General features: G+C 37.1%; 1 protein-coding gene across 1 annotated transcript in view; it reads right to left on the bottom strand.

The window, feature by feature from the left end:
* Window positions 1-7,389: 7,389 nt before the first annotated feature.
* The window catches only part of MBOAT2 (membrane bound O-acyltransferase domain containing 2), a 437,306-nt gene continuing 425,012 nt past the window's right edge, over window positions 7,390-19,683 (bottom strand). Inside the window, 2 exon segments of the mRNA XM_053709710.1 lie at window positions 7,390-16,006; window positions 17,427-17,578. Of these exon segments, the coding sequence (XP_053565685.1) occupies window positions 15,787-16,006; window positions 17,427-17,578 (372 nt within the window). The 3' untranslated portion in view covers window positions 7,390-15,786.

Raw genomic sequence — 19,683 nt, 5'->3', positions numbered from 1 at the left:
TCCCTCCCATCATCCGTGTACTTTAGCTTTGGTATTGGTATCCCACAAGTAATGGATGATCCGTGGACTGGATACACTTAACAAGAGAAAACATAATTTATGCTTACCTGATAAATGTATTTCTCTTGTAGTGTATCCAGTCCACGGCCCGCCCTGTCCTTTTAAGGCAGGTTTAAATTTTAATTAAACTACAGTCACCACTGCACCCTATGGTTTCTCCTTTCTCGTCTTGTTTCGGTCGAATGACTGGATATGGCAGTGAGGGGAGGAGCTATATAGCAGCTCTGCTGTGGGTGATCCTCTTGCAACTTCCTGTTGGGAAGGAGAATATCCCACAAGTTATGGATGATCTGTGGACTGGATACACTACAAGAGAAATAAATTTATCAGGTAAGCATAAATTATGTTTTTTCTGTATGTGAAGAACATTGGAATGTGACATTTTCATAACTCCTGTCGGGTTAGCACGCAAGTATAGGTATTAGGTTTTTTTCAGTTTGCGCTCTCCATTAAAGGGACACTGAACCCAAATTTTTTCTTTCCTGATTCAGATAGAGCATGCAATTTTAAGCAACTTTCTAATTTACTCCTATTATCATATTTTCTTCATTCTCTTGGTATCTTTATTTGAAATGCAAGAATGTAAGTTTAGATGCCGGCACATTTTTGGTGAATAACCTGGGTTATTCTTGCTGATTGGTGGATAAATTCATCCATTAATAAAAAAGTGCTGTCCAGAGTAGTGAACCAAAAAAGAAGCTTAGATGCCTTCTTTTTCAAATAAAGATAGCAAGTGAACGAAGAAAAATTGATAATCGGAGTAAATTTGAAAGTTGCTTAAAATTGCATGCTCTATCTGAATCACGAAATTTGGGTTCAGTATCCCTTTAACTACTATGGGGAGACAGTCTACACCCTTAGTCTTACCTTAGATTAAGATGTAACTAACCTCCTGCACCCCTTTCTATATCATACAGCAAGAACAGTAAAACAGTTATTTTAAAATGAATATTGTTTCTGGCCACTTTGACACTCCGCCCACTGACATCACGATCTGGGCTTCATTAAAGACTCACTAGTTAGATTCAACAGACTGTCAATGCTATTCAGCAGAGGGCCTAGATTTAGCCCAGATTGTGATGTCATCAGTGGGCAGAGTTGCATGATATAGAAAAGGGGTGCAGGAGGCTATTTGCAGCTTAATCTAAGGTAAGACTTTAAGATGACTAAGGTGTAGACTGTCCCTTTAACGCAGTTACGATAACTTTTTAGAGTGTGTCGGGTTTAGCTTGCGTGCAAACTTTTTACTTTCAACTTGTAATACGCGCGCAAAAAGCCTCCGTCTAGTGAAGTTTACACTATGGGCGCGATAAAATATACGGCGCAAAAAGCCTCAGTCTAGTGAAGTTTACACTATGGGCGCGATCAAATATACGGTGCAGAATGAAGGTTCCTTTAAATGACATCATCCAAGATGGCGTCCCTTCAATTCCGATTGGCTGATAGAATTCTATCAGCCAATCGGAATTAAGGTAGGACAAATCCTATTGGCTGATGCAATCAGCCAATCGGATTGAAGTTCAATCTGATTGGCTGATCCAATCAGCCAATAGAATTGACCTCGCATTCTATTGGCTGTTCCAATCAGCCAAGAGAATGCGAGGTCAATCCTATTGGCTGATTGCATCAGCCAATAGAATTTTTCCTACCTTAATTCCGATTGGCTGATAGAATTCTATCAGCCAATCAGAATTGAAGGGACACCATCTTGGATGATGTCATTTAAAGGAACCTTCATTCTTCAGTTGGACGTCGAACGAAGTGGATGCTCCGCGTCGGATGTCTTCAAGATGGAGCCGCTCCTCGTCGGATGGAAGAAGATAGAAGATGCCGCTTGCATGAAGACTTCTGCCCGTCTGGAGGACCTCTTCTGCCCGGATCCGATGAAGACTTCTGCCCGGATCCGATGAAGACTTCTGCCTGGCTGGGTGAAGACGGCTCAAGGTAGGGTGATCTTCAAGGGGTTAGTGTTAGGTTTTATTAAGGGGGATTGGGTGGGTTTTAGAGTAAGGTTGGGTGTGTGGGTGGTGGGTTTTAATGTTGGGGGGGTTGTATTTCTTTTTTTACAGGTAAAAGAGCTGATTACTTTGGGGCAATGCCCCGCAAAAAGCCCTTTTATTTGTAATTTAGTATAGGGTAGGGAATTTTATTATTTTGGGGGGCTTTTTTATTTTATTAGGGGGCTTAGATTAGGTATAACTAGTTTAAACTTCTTGTAATTTTTATTTTATTTTCTGTAATTTAGTGGGGGGGGGGTTGTACTTTAGTTTATTTTACTTTATTGTATTTAATTTTAGGTAATTGTAGTTAATTAATTTATTTAATGATAGTGTAGTGTTAGGTGTAATTGTAACTTAGGTTAGGATTTATTTTACAGGTAAATTTGTATTTCTTTTAACTAGGTAGCTATTAAATAGTTAATAACTATTCTACCTAGTTAAAATAAATACAAATTTCCCTTTAAAATAAAAATAAATCCTAAAATAGCTACAATCTAATTATTAATTATATTGTAGCTATCTTGGGGTTTATTTTATAGGTAAGTATTTAGTTTTAAATAGGAATAATTTAGTTAATAATAGTAAATTTATTTAGATTTATTTAAATAATATTTAAGTTAGGGGGGTGTTAGGGTTAGACTTAGGTTTAGGGGTTAATAACTTTATTATAGTGGCGGCGACGTTGGCGGCGGCAGATTAGGGGTTAATATATTTAATAGGTTTATTGCGTTGTGCGTTAATGGCGGATTAAGGGTTAATAGTTTTAAGAGGTAGTTTGCGATGTTGAGGTTGGCGGATTTAGGAGTTAATAATTGAGTTATTACTTGCGGTGTGGGTTTGATGGCAGATATAGGGGTTAATACACTTTATTAGTTATTGCGGTGGGGGATTGCGGTTGACAGGTAGATAGACATTGCGCATGCGTTAGGTGTTAGTTGATTTTTGCAGGCATTTTAGGGAGTTACGGTGCTCCCATACTCAGCGCAAGGCTTGCTGTGTCTGCCTTTTATGGCGAGGTAAAAATGGAGTAAGACTTCTCCATTTTCGCCACGTAAGTCCTTGCGCTGGATATTGGATACCGATTTGCAACGCGATTCTATGTTAGCCTATGGGAGTAATAATTGCGGGCGACGGGTGACATATACACGCGTAACTTGTATGCTACGCTGTATATGTAATACCAAAATCGCGTGCAATCTGGCGGCGGAGGATTTTGCGGGGGACGCTGCATATGTAATGGAGGCCTATAGCGGTAAGGCTAAAATGTGCTCCACTAGTAATCTAACCCTAAACAGCAGCAAAGCTGTGGCAATAATTTTTTGTAACTTGCCCCTTATTTATAATAATGTGAAAACAATTATGCAATGGTATTGTAAAAATAACTTCAAAATGACATTATTAAAGGGAAGCATAGCTAATCGAACAAGACATTTTAAAGAAATATTTTATTTAAAAAAATATTAATTATACATCTTGTTAATCTCAAAATTTTAGTCAACAATTGTTCAGCATAGATGAAGTTCATCACATTCTATTTTATAATGGTGTCACAATTTTGTCCATTGTTTTGGTAATTTAAGTGTGTACTGTGATGCTAAGTGGTGTTTTTTTAAAAACCCTTTTAACGTTGTGTTACTACTTTGCCAAGTGGTACAGAGTATACTTGTAGAGCCTGATTGCTCATGCCAGGTGAAGGGTATATTATCAATCCCATACTATGACCGAAGGAAGATCTGGTCTACTTAATGATGGTTATGGTATCTGGAACATTTAGTTGAAATTGTCATGTCTGTCCCTTTTTTTTAAGATTGGTAAAATCCCATTAAAGACTACGGCCCATATTTATCAAGCTCTGTACGTAGTTTGAAGGGCCGTGTTTCTGGCGAGTCTTCAGACTCGCCAGAAACAGCAGTTATGAAGCAGCGGTCACAAAGACCACTGCTCCATAATCTGTCCGCCTGCTCTGAGCAGGCAGACAGACATTGCCGCAATTCAACCCGATCGAGTACGATCGGGTTGATTGACACCCCCCTGCGATTGACACCCCCTGCTGGCGGCCCATTGGCCGTGAGTCTGCAGGGGGCGGCGTTGCACCAGCAGCTCTTGTGAGCTGCTGGTGCAATGCTGAATACAGAGAGCGTATTGCTCTCCGTATTCAACGAGGTCTGGCGGACCTGATCCGACAGTGCGGATCAGGTCCGCCAGACCTTGATAAATAGAGGCCTATGGGGCTGAATTATCAAGCTCAGAATGGCTCACTGGAAACAGCAGTTATGAAGCAGGGTCTAAAGACCGCTGCTCCATAACTTGCCTGCCTGCTCTGAGGCTGCGGACATTAATCGACCGGTTCCTATACAATCGGGCTGATTGACACCCCTGCTAGCTTGGCCGTGAATTTGCAGGGGGCGGCATTTCCCAAGTAGTTCATAAGAACTGCTTGTGAAACGATAAATGCCGACAGCATATGCTGTCAGCATTTATCGATGTGCAGCGGACATTATACCGTACATTGTATCATGTCCTTCCGCACTTTAATAAATCGGCCCCTATAACTAACATTTATATTTTTGATTCATTTTAAACTTTGTGGTGTTAAATTTAGATCTCACTAATGTGTCCAAACTTCCAGCTGTTTTTAGTATTTTATCTTCATGTGTAAAATACATCTCATCTCAGGCAATCTGATGAAACAACCTAATTTTGGGCCTAGTAACAGGTTGCAATACTTCTTTGTTTGTGTCTAGTTTAGTTGTGTGTGCCATTTCCCAGCTTCAAGACACGAAACCCAAAATTTTGTCTTTCATGATTCCGATAGATCATCATTTTTTTTTTTTAAAACAACTTACAACTATACTTTTTTTTATCAAGTGTGCTTCATTCTCTTAGTATCCTTTACTGTAGTAGCAATGCACATGGGATCTAGTTGAACACAATGATAAGCCAATGACAAGAAGTATATATGTGAAGGCACCAATCAGCAGCTAGCTTCCCGCTCCTGAGCTGAGGAATGCTTTTCAATAAAGGATACCAAGAGAACTAAACAAATTAGATAACATAAGTAATTTGGAAAGTTGTTTAAAACTGTACGCTCTATCTGAATCATGAAATAAACATTTTGGGTTACGCTACAGAGGATGAGTGAGGAGACGCATAGTTCCAGACCAACAAAGGCTGTATTTGCCAGGTGCCAGTTAGCTGGGGCCTGAGAACACCAGGCTTCATTCTGATCTGAGTTTAACTTCTCCTTTTGTTGGATGGATCTTCTGTTTCAACCTTGGATACCACTGCTTGTTCTCTGTCCCCGTACCTCCAGAGATCCTCTCTCACTTCAGGCTTCTTCAGGACAAGGTGTTTTGTAAGAGTGTGCTAATATCTGCAGATACCAGCCATCAACGTCAAGGTAAAACTTTAAAGGAAATACATGACAAGATTGTCACCTTTTAATTAACATTGCAAAAGAACATTTGGCAGGATATGGATCAAAACTGGAAAATTAGAAATATATTTATCTTTGTATGTAGCCGATTTAATTTCTGAGTGAGACACAACAATATGTACCTAAAGTTCTGCATCATATATACATGTTTTCCTCATTTTCTGGTTTTAAAATACATACAATCCCTGGTAAGATCGCACCTTGAGTATGGAGTGCAGTTCTGGGGATCGATTTTAAATAAATACATTGCAGACCTTGAAAAAGTTCAGAAAAGGGCCACAAAGCTAACAAGGGGAATGGAGAATTTAAACTATGAGGAGAGGTTAGCCAAACTGGGCCTGTTTTCTCAATGGAAATGTTTTTTCACTGTAAGAGCAATAGAATTGTGGAACGTATTACCAAAGGAAGTAGTGAATGCCAATACCTTAGATACATTTAAAAATTGTTTGGATACATTTCTGTCTAGAAACAAAAATCATGGATATGATTAAATTGGTCACCTTTTAATGGGATTCATATAAGCTCAAATGGAGCATTTTTTGTAAGAATATTAGATTTATATAGGTTGAACTCAATGGACTTTGGTCTTTTTTTCCAACCTCATCTACTATGTTACTATGTATGTATATTACAAATAAATCTGAGATAAAGAGATAAAATGGTTACATTAAAAATAAAGAGAACTTAGAAATATAATTGATGAAAGTGGATTACTATTTAGGGGTTAAAATGTATAGGTCCCCTACATTATGGTACAAGGTTTATTATTCAGATATTTTTATTTTATAAGATGGCAGACATTGCCTCTGAGTAAATATAATTAAAATGATGAATCTACCAAGATTAATATATCCTATAAGAATGGAACCACTTTTACTTCTAAAAATGGTTAATGCAATGATTTATAAGTTTCATTATAAGTTTCAATGAGCAGGAAGAAGCTTAGAATTGGTCTATAGAAATATTTACTAGACTCAATCTAACGGGATTAGCACTATCCAACACTGAGTGGTAAAACTGGGCACCTTTCAGTAAATGCATTTTTGATTGGTTGCTAGAACTGCATTGGTGGGCCACATCAGGAAAGTGGATCGTGGGCAGGCCAGGGAGCATGACTGGGTGGGCTGTGGGAGTGTCTGGCAAGCCATGGGCATCGCTCAGGCACTTTCTTAAAACTGGGACAATAAACTGTAGGTTTGTCAGGTGCCCAACCTCCCTACTCTTGACAATCCTGCAAGATGTGAGATGGTTGAGAGGTATGCAACCGTCTTTTTTTCTCTTTTCACTAATATATTAGGTTTTTTACTGACTATATTATCTTCTCTTCTAAAAGAGCCTTAGCATTCAAAATTAAATACAGTAGGATTACATGAATTTTTTCTGACAAATTTTTCTCCTATTTGCCGGCTCCCTTTTATATCTTGTGACAGCCAACAGCCAGTTACAGACTAGTATACGTATACACTTGTGCACATGCTCAGTAGTAGCCGGTGCCTCATAAAGTGTTCATACAAAAAGACTGTGAAAAATTTGATAATGGAATTAAATTGAAAAGTCTCTTAAAACTGCATGCTCTGTCTGAATAAGGAAAGTTTAATTTTTGACTTTACTGTCAATTTAACTACTTATATCTTAAAATCTCTAACTCTGAAATATATTCTACTGTCCAACCTGTTGCCCAGATGTGCTGTAAACTTATATGTGAGTGATATACTTTACATTTTGCTATAGAGCCTATTTTTTCCCTTCTAATTGCTCAAAAGTCTGACTTTTTATTCAGAAGGTTGAACATTGTGTTGCAAAAATGGACAATGCATTACTTTGCTTACAATTTACACACTTAAAGTTAAAATTGTTAATGTGAGTTATATTAAACATCTGTTTTAATGAGACTTGTTTTAAACTCAAAGTTTATTCAAATTTAAGATACACAATTAAAAAAACATTTAGAAGGAAAGATAAAAACATACATGGAGAAAGAAGATTACAAACACAGCACTGCTGAGAAACTGGAAATCAGTAATTGGAAAACTATGACTTCACAATGCAAAGTACACAGTGGTATTTGTAGATACTATACAGCGAGATCTGATTTATGCAATCTATTAAAAAAAGAACAATTTTCAAAAATATATTCTGGTTTATTAAAAATGAAAGTCACATACATTGCATTATGTTTCAAAATTAACCCATTGGCTGCTAGAAAGCAATGCAGCACAGCATAACAATACACTGCAGCCATCTTTGGCAGCAAATGGGTTAAGAAATGAGATCCCAAAATACTGCAAATATAAGTAGAATGGTTGAAAATATTGAGACAGGGGTTTTAACTGGAATTTTTAATTTTTTTTTTAAAAAAAATTCTAACTCCAACATTTAAGTAGTTATGCCTCCAATTTAGACAGTAAATGAATGTTATTACATACTAGAATATTAAAACTAAACTTACAAAGTTATTGAATAATGTATAAACATACAGAGGTAATCTGAATGATCAACAGATCAGACCTGAACATTCATTATGAAAGAACATGAGGGAGACAGAAAATGCAACCTTTCCATTCAGGAACATGGGCATAGATTCACAAAGACTCAAACAGCCTTACAGTGGGATAAACCTCTCCATTTCCTAATTTATTCTATAGAAGGATGCTTGCAGTGATTGTACTCCATAGGAAATGGAGAAACTTGTTTAGTGAATTTAATGCGTTGAATAATTCATTGGGAGTGGTGCAAATCAGAAAATTGAGAGGAAAAACAGAATACAAATTTATAGATCTGGCTCGAAATGTGCTCTTTGGGCAGGGCAAGAAGGGCGTCCACCCTGTGCCCCATGCTTTTTGGGGCTCTGCACTGTCATTAGGGGTAAGTGTATGAGAAGGTGCAATGTACATCTTCCTTTTAGTTTAGTTCACATTGAGGGCCAGATTACAAGTGGAGCGCTAAATTATTGTGCTGCCGCAAACAAGCAAATGTGCCCGTTTGCAGCCATTTGATAATTAAAGGGACACTGAACCCAATTTTTTTCTTTTGTAATTCAGAAAGAGAATGCAATTTTAAGCAACTTTCTAATTTACTCCTATTATCAATTTTTCTTCATTCTCTTGCTATCAATATTTGAAAAAGAAGGCATCTAAGCTTTTTTTTGGTTTCAGTACTCTGGACAGCACTTTTTTATTGGTGGATGAATTTATCCACCAATCAGCAAGGACAACCCAGGTTGTTCATCAAAAATGGGCCGGCAACTAAACTTACATTCTTGCATTTCAAATAAAGATACAAAGAGAATGAAGAAAATTTGATAATAGGAGTAAATTAGAAAGTTGCTTAAAATGTCATTCTCAATCTGAATCACGAAAGAAAATTTTTGGGTACAGTGTCCCTTTAACCAGCCATTACAAGTGGTTAGTTATTGCTACCACAATTAGTGCTCAGATCCGATCTCTGGTTAATTTTCTAAAAGTGCCCCAAATGCCCTCAAAATAGAGGGCATTATAGTTTTTTTATTAAAAAATGTAGCTTTTTTAAAAATAAAAAAAAACAACTGCACTATAAATATATACCGGAGGTCAGTCTTCTGGGTGACTGCTAACTGATCCCAGACCGCTCCATCTGCACCACTAGGGGTGCCATACTAAATGTGAGTATCTACCTGTTACCTTATTTATATTTGTCATCAAAACAATATTGGGCCATGTGGCGCTTCTGTGTTCTTATATTACCTACAGATTTTTTATATGTTGATAAACTAGTTTTATCCATATTCCATATGCTACCCAAGGTGCATAAATCCTTAATTGATGTGAGAGGCAGGCCTATAGAGTCAGGCATATACTCACTTTGTGAGCCTCTGTCTCAGTGGTTGGATAGTATCTTACAACCACTGATGTTGTCACTTAAAAGTTACCTGTGAGATACTCAACATTTGTTATGTCTTCTAAGGGGATTGGAATGGATTGAGGGCTATTTATGGCTTACTATTGATGTCACTGCGCTATATTCTAGCATCCAACACACTAAGGGACTAGAAGCTTTGTCTTACTTTTTAAAGCATATGACAGATTTTGATAAAGAATTCCAAGGTTATATTCTCAGGGTGGTAGCATTTCTTCTCAGTCACAATTTTTTCTGCTTTGAGGGGAATTTCTATCTGCAGAGATGTGGGACAGCTTAGGTTTGTGGGAGGTGTCCACATCTTTGGAGATGGGAACCCCTACAGAGAAAATATCACCTTTTATAGACGATACATTGACGATTTGATATTAATTTGGAGGGGTGAACCATCTTTAGTGGAGAATTATAAGGTATATTAACAGTAACGAGATTGGCATTTCTTTTACCATTGAATATCAACCCATGGAAATTAATTTCCTAGCTGTCACCTTAAGAGCACCACAGGAGTATGGCACCAAGGTGGAGACTACTTTATATCGTAAACCCATATCAGGGAATACGATATTGCATGGGAAGAGTTGCCATCCCCATATGCTATATCCAAAGGACAATTAATTAGAGCAAAACGGAATTGCTCCAGTGACTTTGAATATACAAAACAAAGTGAGGACCTTAGAAAAGGTTTGAGAGCAAGGGGTTATCCAGAAATGGATGTGACAAAAGCAAAAAGTGAAGTAGATTCCATGGACAGGGAGTTTCCCCCTAATACCCAGAACAGTAAGCACAGAAAAAGAGATTCTGAAAGGTATGAAGAGTAACCTTCGTTATAGAATATTCATCAGAATATGATAAGATCTGCAGTACCGTTAGAAAACATTTTGCAATGCTTTCAGCTGATGAAAAACTAGAGAAGGTTGTAGAAAGAGGGTGCAGATTCACCTATAAACATGGTGCTTCACTGGGCAACATAATTTCACCTAGTAAATTGAGGGACAACAAAGAAAAGACAAGTTCTTGGTTAACTTGCAAAGGCATGTATAAGTGCCACTATGGGGCATGCATAGCATGTTTATATGTGGACAAGGGTCCAGATTTTGAGTTCCTCACAAATGGTAAATTGTACAAGCTTAAGTCTTGTGTAAATTGTCGTTCAAAATATGTGGTGTACCTGATTTGGTGTATCCAGTGTAAATTGCAGTACGTGAGTTGTACTACTAGAGAGAGTCATGACAGAATCAGGGAACATCTTTTGGATGTCAAGAATGTGGAGGTGCATCATGGAGATGTCAGCTCTTTCAAATGAAAAATCATAGGGAAAATTAGTAATTTTGAGAGAGTTGGTGATCGCAGCAGACTCCTCTTCAAGAGAAAGATGTACTGGATATTCACCCTGGACACTAGGTCACCCAAGGGTTTTAACTCCCACTTTGACTTGGTTAATTTCTGGGAGTAATCTTGTTAAAATCACAACCCATGCATGACACAAGATAACAGTTTTCAGTCCAAGTGTTTTATATTTGATAATAATAATACAAGTTAGGAATTGGTCCATTTATATGAGCACAATTAGTGGTCTTTGGAGTTTATATCCAAACATTTTAACTTTACCTCTCTCTATATATATATGTAATCAAATTGATCATAGGGATTCAAAGAGTTTTCATCTAGTGTTAATAATAGCATTAATTTCACGAACAAATAGTATACAGTTAACAAGTTCACTTATGTTCTCTTTACATTATCAAAGCTTCTGTGGTTCAGGATTATTTACCGTTCTGAATCATGGATACAAGATAAGCTTGTGAGTCAAGTGACTCTACAAGCAGAGACATTTGCGTTAAGTTTTTATTTACAAGAAACAAACTCACTAAAGTACAGCAAACATATCACAAATGATTAATTTAATGGTATTATGGGATGGTTAAACACATTTTAGAACTATTTTAGTATGATGATAAATAGGATAGTAGGATTTAAAAGCAACCAAACATTAACAGGTTTCTAATGCACATTGGCATTGAGGGCAGTAGCTGTACATTTAGTGCATATACGACTTTCTATAAGAATGGCCTTAGGTGGCTATGTACAGTATATGTATGTATATATATATATATATATATATATATATATATATATATATATACTGTATATATATACATCTGGTCGAAAGCTCATTTATATTTTATCATTTATAAGCTTATTCAAATATGCACATAACGTTAGCTTGAGGTGTTTAGGCATCTGTTTTGTTTTTGTTTTCTCTCTGATACTTATCATCATTACTATTATTATTGTTTTACATAGCCCATTTTTACCATTGCCCAAAAATATATTATCAGCATTGTTATTTTGTGTTTACGTGTTAATAGGGCTTTTTATCATGTGATTTATGTGCTTTGAGTTTGACCAATGGGCAACTGATTATGAATTTGAAGGCAGCATATATGACTAAGGCACTAGCCGAAACGCGTAAGATGTATGTTTCAGCCTAGTACCAATGAAATAGACTTACCACAATAAAAGCAAATTTAATTTTACTGGGGTGCCGGAAATTTTTCTTTTTTTTAAGCGTGGAGGATCAGCCAATAGGATTTCAGTAGCTATCATCCTATTGGCTGATTTGAATTTGAAGAATCAAATTAGCCAATAGGAATGTAAGGGACGCCATATTTAAACGCGTACCTTGAATTCTCTATTCGTTTATGGCGGCGATCGTACGAAGAGGATCCTCCATGCTCCATGGATCCGCAGTCGCCGGTCCTGCTCCGCCCTCATCTCCACTCCGGCTTGGTTTAGGATGAAGAAGGAAGTGGTCCTCGCTTGGAAGAAGATGTCGGACGATTGGAAGAAGACTTTACCGCCACCTGGAACAGGACCTTCTCCGCCGGACTTCATAAACAGCGAGTACCTATTTGGGGGTTAGATTTAATGCAAACGCGATGTTGCGTTCGCACTGCACTGAACCTGTAATATCAGCGCACATTTGCATGCGCCGGTATTACTGAGTGGAGCACAAATATCGTACTTGCAAAAGCACATTTTTGCGTTCCAATCGTAATCTAGCCCATTATGTACCAAACAGCTGAATATTTTGATCACCCCTGTGTACATTTGTATCATCAAGTCTCTATTGTCACTGTAACTGTATTTTATTAACTACCTTAACGGAACAGTAAAGGCAAAATTAAACTTTCCTGATTCAGATAGAGCATGTGATTTTAAACAACTTTTCAATTTACTTCTATTATCAATTTTGCTTAGTTCTCCTGGTATCCTTTGTTAATAAGTAATCCTAGGTGAGCTCAGAAGTGTGCACATGTCCTTAGCCAATATGCAAGTGTTTGCAAAAATGCTTAAAAAAATGTTAGACACGATTAGAAAACACAAGTATATCATTAAGTAGCTTTTACAATCTAGCCTAAGGATTCCCTCTACAGATTTACCCAACATGGAATTCATGGGGACAGTTGGTGTATTCACTGCAGACTTCTCTCACTACGGCCCTGATTATCAAACATTTGCAGTCAGGCAGAGAAGTTACACATAATCTTTGGAAATGTTTGAGTCTCCCCTTCAAATCCAGAAACCTGCATAGGAAGATAAACATCTATCAAGATAAAATTTGTATTTCAAAACTTCTTTGAGGGACCTCGCCTTACTGACAAGACTTCTTAGATCCTACTCGCAGCTGATTTAACTTGCAGTTGGCTAGGAGTTGTCTAAGAATCAGTGTAAGGTTCAAAATTGCACAGTTAAATGGTAGAGAAGCCTCTGGACTTTTAATTTTACTTGTCTTCTACTTCCAGAGGTCAGAGGAAGTATATACCCCATAGAAGACTGATTGTATTTACCTATGAATAAATCTTCTTCTTAATGCCACATACAAGCTCTAAAACAGTAACACTAAACTATCATAAAATATGTTTCCTTACAGAATGGTGCGCTTTAGTTATTTTACTCACTAAAAGAACAAGTCAGTTCAGGGTCTGGGATATTCGAGAGATAAAATGAGCTTCCAGTTGAACTATTTTGAACTGCTAAATCTCTGACTACTTGAAATAGTCTGATTGTTTTTACTTTTGCCAAACATACTGTTAATCAGTACATTAGTTTCTATAATTATTGTTTTAGTATAGATATATATTTATTTTATCTTATTGAATATATATACCACTACTACACAAATCCCCCTTTTTGTGTTTTTATTTAAGTTATAGTATAATGTATAATTTGGTGTTGGTGCCAGAGGGCTGTAACAACCAAGTTCCTAGATAGACACCGAAGCTCAGAATCACTTGTGGAAAAAAGTGGTTTGTCATTACCTTTTAAAAAAAACTTTCATTAAGTACCAAAACATATTAAAGGTTGCATTTTATGTGCAATAAAAAAACAAACAGGTGACATTCAGGTCTACAGAGAATACATAAAACAAACACTGCAGGAATTCTAGCTGGCTTTAAACAAATTATGTATATTAAAGAACATTGCAGCATAGGAGCTTTGAACACCAATTCTCCCATCTTTGTTAATGTGCTTATGACAAGTTGCTTAAAGGGACAGTATACTGTAAAATTATTTTTCCCTTAATGTGTTTCCAATTACTTTTTTTACTAACTGCTGAGTATAAAATGTATAAGAATTTGCATTTTAAGGTTTATTTATGTATATAAACTGGCTGATTTTGTGTTTTGAAGCCACAACCTAATAAAATGGGTTGAGCTTGTAGGTTTAATCATATCTCATTACTTTATCACATTGTGTACATACACATGCTTCTTTATCTTATATCTGTCCATAAACCAATCACCAATACTTGAAGAGAACAATGGAAAATTAACATGTTATTACCTTATCTCTTCTATATCCCACTGGGGGTGTAAGTTCTTATGCTGGCTGTGTTTACACAGCTTATCTATAGCTTGGACCTAAGGCCAGAAACTTTCAGAATAGGTGGGGATACCACAGACTAAATCAACTATTTCAAGTGCCAATATAAGTGTAAGGGAAATTCATGTAAACAATTTAATACACTTCAGCAGGTAAAGTGGATCATTGGGAACAAATTAAAGGGGAGAAGATTTTTGAGTAAACTGTCTCTTTAAAACAGCATATGAAGATAGAGTGACCAAACAGCGGCATCACTGTTCAATATGACACTATTATTCCCTCTTGCCACAGTCAGCTTGGTCCTTCTGCAAATGTTACGTGCTAAGTCAGTTTGAGGTTTTGAGTAGTTTTTAGAAGGTTTGAAGAAAGTTTTATTGGGACTAATGGTTTTCTCTAAAATCAAGAGATCTACAGTAGGCATTTTTATTTATGGGCATTAAGAAAGTGACAAGTGTCCCTTAGATGTTACTTTTTTAGTCTAAGGCTGTTCTTGTCATTTCTTTTCATGCCATATTTACACCAAAAATGTCTTTAGAGATATATTCATTGTGTCAAGGAACTGCTGACATATTGCTGATTTTTCTACCATTTTTACAAGTATCAAAAGGAGTACACAAAGATGTCTGATTTGATAGTGGCCATATAAAGTGACAAAAGAGATGAACACCATGTCAGCATATCCCACAGAAACCATCAGAGCTATTTGTTCCTTTTAGCAACATGACATATAATAATACACATGGAATTCCTTAATGTCACCCAAACGTAAGTAAAGAAGAAACCTGCAGTAATTCATCATTAAAATATAACATGGCTTCTACCAAATGCATAAATCTCCTTTAGCTGTTTTATATTTTTAGGTTTAAAGAGGACTTCCCTTATTTCAGGCCAACTTTCCACATTACTAATACACTTAACATATCAAAGTAGAAAGCAAATATCTCTAATGAAGCCATAAATGGTAGGGCATCATATGATGGTGGTGCTGGGCTCCTTAACTAGTTAGATTTCTTCAGAGATTTAATTATTATCTTGTTTTGCAAATTAGAACACTGACATCTTAGTCAAATATTACTACTCTTTGTTGGCAGCAGCACTTGTAAAATAATCAAACGTACATATAACTATTCCTCCTAATAATTTCATTCATTACATAGAGGGATTAAGGCAAAGGGTTCGGAATTATTTTCCGTGATCTCTACATTTTTTTGTACCTGTCTCGTGTAACCCCTTCAATGCCTTGAGACAACATACGTTTACCAAAGGAACACATACAGCATGATCCTTGTGACGTATTTGACAAGTCCTGAGTACCCATTAAAAATAATGGAAATATCTTGTTAAGGCTAGGCCCACATGGCTCAGCATTGCGGAGTTTACGAGCTTCCTTTGCAGTGCTATCCTTAGATAATATTTTGTAATACCACCTTATTCTGTGCACAATTACAAACCAGAAGGAGGTTCTAAAAATGGAATTTAAAAACATACAAAATGCTATTATTTCCCCTGTCATTGAGATGTGCTTTGGCGTCGCCAGGCTGTCTCCTCTCTCTGGTTGCAGTTATTGTTTGAGGTGGAATGGCTGTTATTTGTAGAAACGGTTTCTTCTCTTGGTTTTGCAAGTAAAGGAACAGTGGTTTCACGGTCATTTCTTTCCTTTTTCCTTGCTCTAGCTGGCAGTAAGAGCAGCACCAGTATGCAGGCAATATGGAGGCAGTAATACCAGGAGCTAGGTAAAACAGACAGTATAATTATGCTTTATGAATAAGGAGCTATTGGAAATATAGTAACTGGCTATAGGTGAAATAGAGTTACTGTAAATATAGTTAAACACATCTGTTTGAACAAGCCACTACTGACACTCTGAGAAGGTGTAGTGTATGAATACTGGTGCATGGACATTCACAGCATATGTGTGTATGCCGCTGTAAACCAGTAATATATTTTACTACAGGCATAGAGGCATTTTTGCTAATGAAAGTATATTAAAAAGTGTTTATATTTAAAAATGTAATGCACCTATGCACAGTAAATACCTTGATTTTTTTATATAAAATGTTTATGCATAATAAAGCAACTTTGCAATATATTTTCATTATTAATGTTGCCCCCTTTTCAAGTAATTTACCTCTGAAAATTAAGCATTTTCTAATTCGCAGAACTAAAAATGCACCCTGCTGACTCATCAAGGCTAACCCTTCTACATATCTTCCCCTATTTGGATTTAACTGATAACAATGGCAAAACAATGCATTTCTACTAACATTATGGAAGTGACTAGTTGTCTGGAGATCCAAGCCTCAATTGGCTCCTCCAAATAACACAAATGGTGGGTGCAGTTTGGCTAATGAAAAACAATTACATAAAAAATATGTCAATTTGTTTTAAAAGTGTTTAGACTTAGATGATATGCTATTCTATAGCAGCACAACATCACTGTAGTATAGTTACAAGGTGCTTACTGTCCCTTTAAACTTTTTGTATTGAAGGTTTATTTATTGTGCAAGCGCCTCAAATTACATCTGTTCAGCTTCTTTATGGATCATAAATATCCTGCTCAGGAGACAAAAGCAATTGAGACCAGTGGTAGCATGTGTCCAATCACAGGAGAAGCGATGAATACATTTGTATGATTCTCGGTCTGTGAGCGTAACCTTCTGTATGACTTCTACACTTAAAGTGAAGGTAAACTTTGATGAATGAAAGCCCGTTTTTAAAAAAAACTATTAAAAACGGGCACATTCATTCATCAAAGTTTAGAAAGCAGCCGTTTTGATTAAAAACTTACTTTTGTTTTTTTCACAGCCAGAGCACCTTCCCCCTCCTGGAAATCCTCTCTTCACACGTCAGCAATGACTAATCCAGCTTCCTGCAATCACGACATGGCCTCAGGAAATGACTACCCTGAGGGGAAAGCCTTGATTGGAGGAAGCTGGATCAGTCATTGATGACGTGTGAAGAATGGATCTCCGGGTGGGGGAAGCTGCTCTGGCTGTGAAAAAAATAAAAGGTAAGTTTTTAATCAAAACAGCTGCTTTCTAAACTTTGATGAATGAAAGTGCCCCTGTTTTTAATAGTATTTTTAAAAAATGGGCTTTCATTCATCAAAGTTTACCTTCACTTTAAATGTAGTGAACTTTTAAACTTACCTGTAAAACTGTAGGGATGGCTTGACTGATAAAAGCACAAATGGCGCCACAGTGTAGCTTATTGCTACTTGTGTTGTTATCCATGTTATTATGTCATAAATCGACTTGAGTTGAGTAGAGTGTAAAAAATGATGTCGGAAGTTGCTTCTGACCTGAAAAGCAAATAAACTGTGTTATTTAATTCTGAAACATAAGTACAATAACCAATGGTGTATCACAAGATATAAAGCATAACTCACATGCTTTCTCTTGTAAGGTGTATCCAGTCCACAGATCATCCATTACTTGTGGGATATTCTCATTCCCAACAGGAAGTTGCAAGAGGACACCCACAGCAGAGCTGTTATATAGCTCCTCCCCTAACTGCCATATCCAGTCATTCTCTTGCAACTCTCAACACGCATGGAGGTAGTAAGAGAGAGTGGTGAAATATAGTTAGTTTTTTATCTTCAATCAAAAGTTTGTTATTTTAAATAGTACCGGAGTTGTACTATTTTATCCCAGGCAGTAAATAGAAGAAGAATCTGCCTGAGTTTTCTATGATCTTAGCAGGTTGTAACTAAGATCCATTGCTGTTCTCACATATGTCTGAGGAGAGAGGTAACTTCAGCGGGAGAATGGCGTGCAGTTTACTCTGCTATGAAGTATGTACAGTTACAATTTTTTCTAGAATTGGAAATGCTAGAAAATGCTGCTGATACCGGATTAATGTAAGTTAAGCCTGAATACAGTGATTTAATAGAGACTGGTATCATGCTTACTCTCAGGGGTAATACCCTTATAAAATTGAAATATAAAACGTTTGCTGGCATGTTTAATCGTTTTTATATATGCTTTGGTGATAAAACTTTATTGGGGCCTAGTTTTTCCACATGGCTGGCTTAAATTTTGCCTAGAAACAGTTTCCTGAGGCTTTCCACTGTTGTAGTATGAGTGGGAGGGGCCTATTTTAGCGCTTTTTTGCACAGTTAAAATTACAGACTGAGACATCCAGCTTTCCTCAGAGGTCCCCTGAATGCTATAGGACATCTCTAAAGGGCTCAAAGGCTTTCCAAAGTCGTTTATTGGGGAAGGTAGGGCCACAGCAGAGCTGTGGCAGTTTGTTGTGACTGTTAAAAAACGTTTTTTGATCCGTTTTTTGAACTAAGGGGTTAATCATCCATTTGCAAGTGGGTGCAATGCTCTGTTGGCTTATTATACACACTGTAAAAATTTCGTTTGTGTAACTGCCTTTTTTTCACTGTTTTTCAAATTCTGACAAAATTTGTTTCTCTTAAAGGCACAGTACCGTTTTTTATATTTGCTTGTTAACTTGATTTAAAGTGTTTTCCAAGCTTGCTGGTCTCATTGCTAGTCTGTGTAAACATGTCTGACATAGAGGAAACTCCTTGTTCATTATGTTTAAAAGCCATGGTGAAACCCCCTCTTAGAATGTGTACCAAATGTACTGATTTCACTTTAAGCAATAAAGATCATATTCTGTCTTTAAAAAAATTATCACCAGAGGAATCTGACGAGGGGGAAGTTATGCCGACTAACTCTCCCCACGTGTCAGATCCTTTGACTCCCGCTCAAGGGACTCACGCTCAAATGGCGCCAAGTACATCTAGGGCGCCCATAGCGATTACTTTACAAGACATGGCGGCAGTCATGGATAATACACTGTCAGCGGTATTAGCCAGACTACCTGAATTTAGAGGAAAGCTAGATAGCTCTGGGGTTAGACGAAATGCAGAGCATACTGACGCTTTAAGAACCATGTCTGATACTGCCTCACAATATGCAGAAGCTGAGGAAGGAGAGCTTCAGTCTGTGGGTGATGTTTCTGACTCAGGTAGGATACCTGATTCTGATATTTCTACATTTAAATTTAAACTTGAACACCTCCGCGTGCTGCTCAAAGAGGTTTTAGCTGCTCTGAATGACTGTGATACAATTGCAGTGCCAGAGAAATTGTGTAGACTGGATAAATACTATGCAGTTACGGTGTGTACTGATGTTTTTCCAATACCTAAAAGGTTTACAGAAATTATTACTAAGGAATGGGATAGACCAGGTGTGCCGTTCTCTCCCCCTCCTATTTTTAGAAAAATGTTTCCAATAGACGCCACCACACGGGACTTATGGCAGACAGTCCCTAAGGTGGAGGGAGCAGTTTCTACTCTAGCAAAGCGTACTACTATCCCTGTCGAGGACAGTTGTGCTTTTTTAGATCCAATGGATAAGAAATTAGAAGGTTACCTTAAGAAAATGTTTA

The sequence above is a fragment of the Bombina bombina genome, chromosome 4 (assembly GCF_027579735.1).
Source record: "Bombina bombina isolate aBomBom1 chromosome 4, aBomBom1.pri, whole genome shotgun sequence".
In the NCBI taxonomy this organism is placed as follows: domain Eukaryota; kingdom Metazoa; phylum Chordata; class Amphibia; order Anura; family Bombinatoridae; genus Bombina; species Bombina bombina.
Note: the sequence above shows the minus strand (reverse complement) of the source record. Positions and strands in the feature narration are given on the sequence as shown.